Source organism: Pipistrellus kuhlii, unplaced genomic scaffold (assembly GCF_014108245.1).
Source record: "Pipistrellus kuhlii isolate mPipKuh1 unplaced genomic scaffold, mPipKuh1.p scaffold_m20_p_68, whole genome shotgun sequence".
NCBI classification, from domain to species: domain Eukaryota; kingdom Metazoa; phylum Chordata; class Mammalia; order Chiroptera; family Vespertilionidae; genus Pipistrellus; species Pipistrellus kuhlii.
In genome coordinates, this window is record NW_023425571.1 from 1,292,978 (window position 1) to 1,296,831 (window position 3,854).

The window sequence follows — 3,854 nt, forward strand, 5'->3', positions numbered from 1 at the left end:
GTATTTTCAGACAAGAGACTACAATAAACTGAGAGCATCAGGTCCTGCATAAGCTCAGGAATCAGCAGAGGAAACGATGCGACTCTGGAGCTGAGATACATTTGTCATGTGAGCACAGAGCACGCATTACAAATATTCAAAACTCACCTATTTCCCCCCACATTGCAAAAGTGTAAATTCTAAAACACAAAAACCCATTCTATAAACATGTCTGCAGGGCAGTAAGCGAACACGCACAGGATTGCGGGGAGGTCCAGTACCTGGGGAGAGGCCGTCTTGGCCACGGGAGCGGCTATCCTGGGCGATTTCTGCCCCAGGGAGGACACTGGGCCGGGGCCGCCATGCGCAGACCGCCCTGCAGAACAAGACGTCAGTTAGAACAGCCACATTTACTCCCGATGCTCTTCCCTCAAATAACAGCCAGTTTCTCACGGTCCCTGGCCCCTTTCATCATCTTGGTTAGCAAGAGTGATGTCCACAGTTGTGTTAGCCCCCGTTCCAAGGTAACTAAAAAGCACGCCTTACATTTTTAGTTGGGAAATTCTTTTGTAAAGCAGATAAAACTCCTGGTCACAGGCAGGAGTACTGTGGGCAGGCCCAGGCCAGTCACCTGGCCCCCTTCCTCCTCACAGAGGCTCCGGTGCACCTCAGGGAGCTGGGCACAGTTTTAACTGTCAGATGAGACCAAGGACCCATCACCTGTAAGAACTCACAGGGCCGCCGGACCCTCCTGGGAGCCTCTCACACAGGCTCGCCCGCTGCGTGTTAGAATCAGCAGGGGAACTTTTTCAATTCCCAGTCAGGTACATACCCGGGTTATGAGTTTGATGCAGTTGGGGAGTGTGCAGAAGGCAACCAATCGATGTTTCTCCCTCACACTGATTTTCTTTCTCTCCCTCCCTCCCTCCCTCTCGGCATGTCCTTAGGTGAGGATAAAAATAAAATACTAAAAATAAAAATACACACACCCCAAAACCCCAAGTGTCACTCCCGAGTCTGATTACACTACTAGGGGATGGATTCCCCATGAGTCTCGTGTGCAACTGGGACTGAACACCAATAAACCAGGACGCCCCAAACTTTAAGAATTAAATAATGGCACAGTGTGGGCAGATGTGGGTGGTGAGCGGCAGGAAGTGAGAAAGTAAAGGTGCACTAAGATTCCAGTTTCCTCTCCCACACCACAGAGACGTGGAAAGACTAAGGCAAGGCTTCTGAACGTTTGGGTCTTATCCGATGCCTTCAGAACCTCAGGAAAAGGCCTGGCAAACTCCGCCATGCAGCCTTCCTCCTGAGCAGCAGGTGGAGAGAGGTGATTTCAGGCATCTCACAGCTCAATGCACACTCGACATTTTCCAAAATAAAACTATTCCGGTCACACAAACACCAATGGTCACCTAAATGTCTGGCTAGGCATTCCCACTGGCATGCATGACAATGACCAAGTTAGAAACGGAGACAGGTCTGGCAACCACCACCTTAACCAACGGACCAAAGACCATCACCACGTCAGGACAAGCCAACAAGGCGGTGTTACTGCTCAAAACGCTTAACCTGAACCTCGTCATGCAGGACCAGTAGGTCCAAAGTGAGGGACCGTCCACAAACCTACTGGCCTGACCTCTCTCAAAAGGTCAGTGCTGTGCGGGCAAAAAGGTGGCAAATGTAGGAGACTGAGCCTGAGACCAGTTGGAATATTGTGGTCCCGGATTCGCTCCCCCATTATGGCGGTAACTGTGGAAATGTGCATATGGGGGTAGATTATTGTTAAATTCCCTGCAGTGACATCGGATTGTGTGCCCCCGTTTTTAGTAGATATAGTTAAGTACTTAGATGTGAAGTGTTTCCTGTTTTAATGAACTCTCAAAGGTTTTAGGAAAAAATATATTAAAACAAATGGTGCACAATGTTAGCAAGTGTTGCATTTTGCTGAAGGTTATAGTATTCACTGTATAATTTTTGCAACATTTCTGCAGGTTTGATAGGGAAAAAAAGATAATTTGCTCATGGAGTTTCACGATGCACTTCAACCTGGCTATAATTATTTCCACCGTCATCTTTATCTAAGAAACCTGCCTACAGTAGGGCTGAGTGTGAAAATTCAAGACAGCCACTACAGGCAATAGCGTGACAGCCACTGTGGCTTAAAGACTTGTTCTGTTCTAGCCCTTCACAGGGGCAGGCTCCCAGGGAAGATCAAGGCTGGACAACAACTCGAATCACCCAGTGTCAAGTGCACAGGAGGAATGTCAGAGGTGTGGGAGCCCTAGGCCACTGCGAACCCTCCCAACGCAGAGAGCAGAGTGCGCCACAGCACGTCAGTGTGATACAGGAGGCACAAAAAAACAACCACGTCCAACTACCTTAGCCGGGCTTCTCAACGACTGAGAGATGCTAATCTGAGAGCTCTAAAGCAGGGTATTCCACCTTACCTGATGCTGAGGGGTGGGCGGAGGACTTGGCTGACGCGGAGCCAGATGGTGCTGAGAGGGGCGTGGGGTGGCTGAGAGGTCCGGAAGAAGCTGGCTTGGCGGCGGAGAAGGGCAGCATCGGGGGTGTGCTCAGTGAGCTGTTAGGAGCAGAGGCAGCCACGGCAGAGAACCTGAGAATGACAGCCCGAATGCATCAGAACAGCCTGCTGAATGAAGACTCTTCCACGCTGCTCATGAGCAGTCATCAAACCATAACCTACTATCCACACCTTTTAGCCTTCGAGAAGGGTAAATGTTTAGCCACTTTTTATAAAAGGTGAAAGGTGCAAGAAACATTGATCTGACCTTCTACTTATTTAGGAACGAGTTAGTCAATAAAAATACCAAATAAATACTTAACAGGAAAACGAAGCTAAGTCTACCATGATATGAACTATTTCCTACTCTATCAAGCTGAGTAGAGCAAAAAGGGTGGGACTCAGCTATGCTTAGGGGAGCTCAGTGCCCTCTTTTCCCAACAACACTACTGAGAACTCGTGTGGGTGACCCCGCCTGAGGAGAGGAGGAGAAAGAGGGAGCAGGCCACCCACTTTGGGATGTTCAGTCTCGGGAAATGCCAGGGAAGTTCCACCTAGAGAGCCAACGTCTGCAGACAACCTAACACCCAGCATTAGATGACTGGGACAATAAATTAAAATGTCATCGGCAACGACAATGGTGGCAGCAGCGACAGCAGCGGTAACACCAGAGGAGCGTGGGAGTGCCGGGAGTGTTTACACCAGATGGCTGTCTTGGGAAGGGCTACGAGGTCTAAGGAATCACTTTGTTCAAGAGGCTACAGTCCAGCAGGGAGACCCCCAGCAGCAGATGAAGAAGTAAGAAGATGAGTGAGCTGGCAGATCCGGATCTGGAGGGAACGGGGATACCACGTTATGAAGTTTGGCTGTACTCAGAGCAATGAGAAGCCACAGGGCTGCCAAGCAGGAGGCATTGTAACCGATGTGAACACAATGTCACTGGTCACTGGTGGCCGCGTAGAAAACAGTGTAGAGAGTCAAGGGTGGGCAAGAGAGTCACTTCGCCTGCAGAATATATGCTTCGTATGGCTGCTTTTTAAAAATAAGGGGCATCTCCTACATTTGAAACCCAAAGAAGCAAAAAAGTATTTAAATATAAATCTCTAATAATAATAAAAAACTTGAGAGACCCTTCTGGCACAAATGAAATGCAAACCTTTTGTTATTCGGATTTTTGCCATTTGCTAGTATTACTTTAGAAAAAAATGAAAAACAAACACACACACAAACGAACAAGAAACCCCAGGGGAAGTCACTGAGTAACTGCACTCCAGCAACTGTTTTCAGTAAATAACATGGGCACTGCCACCCGCCCTCCGGAAAAATCAAACTCGGTGCCACTCAC

At 48.7% G+C, this 3,854-nt stretch overlaps 1 protein-coding gene across 5 annotated transcripts in view; it reads right to left on the bottom strand.

The window, feature by feature from the left end:
* Positions 1 to 3,854, bottom strand: part of NUP214 (nucleoporin 214) — a 68,321-nt gene that overhangs the window by 50,791 nt on the left and 13,676 nt on the right. For 4 of the 5 annotated variants that reach the window (XM_036420376.2, XM_045575155.1, XM_045575156.1 and 1 more), the window contains exons 13-14: positions 2,433 to 2,602; positions 261 to 355 (exon numbers count right to left, since the gene is read on the bottom strand). In XM_036420376.2, the coding sequence (XP_036276269.1) occupies positions 261 to 355; positions 2,433 to 2,602 (265 nt within the window). The remainder of the gene's footprint in view (positions 1 to 260; positions 356 to 2,432; positions 2,603 to 3,854) is intronic. The other variant, XM_045575157.1, reaches the window with a different exon arrangement.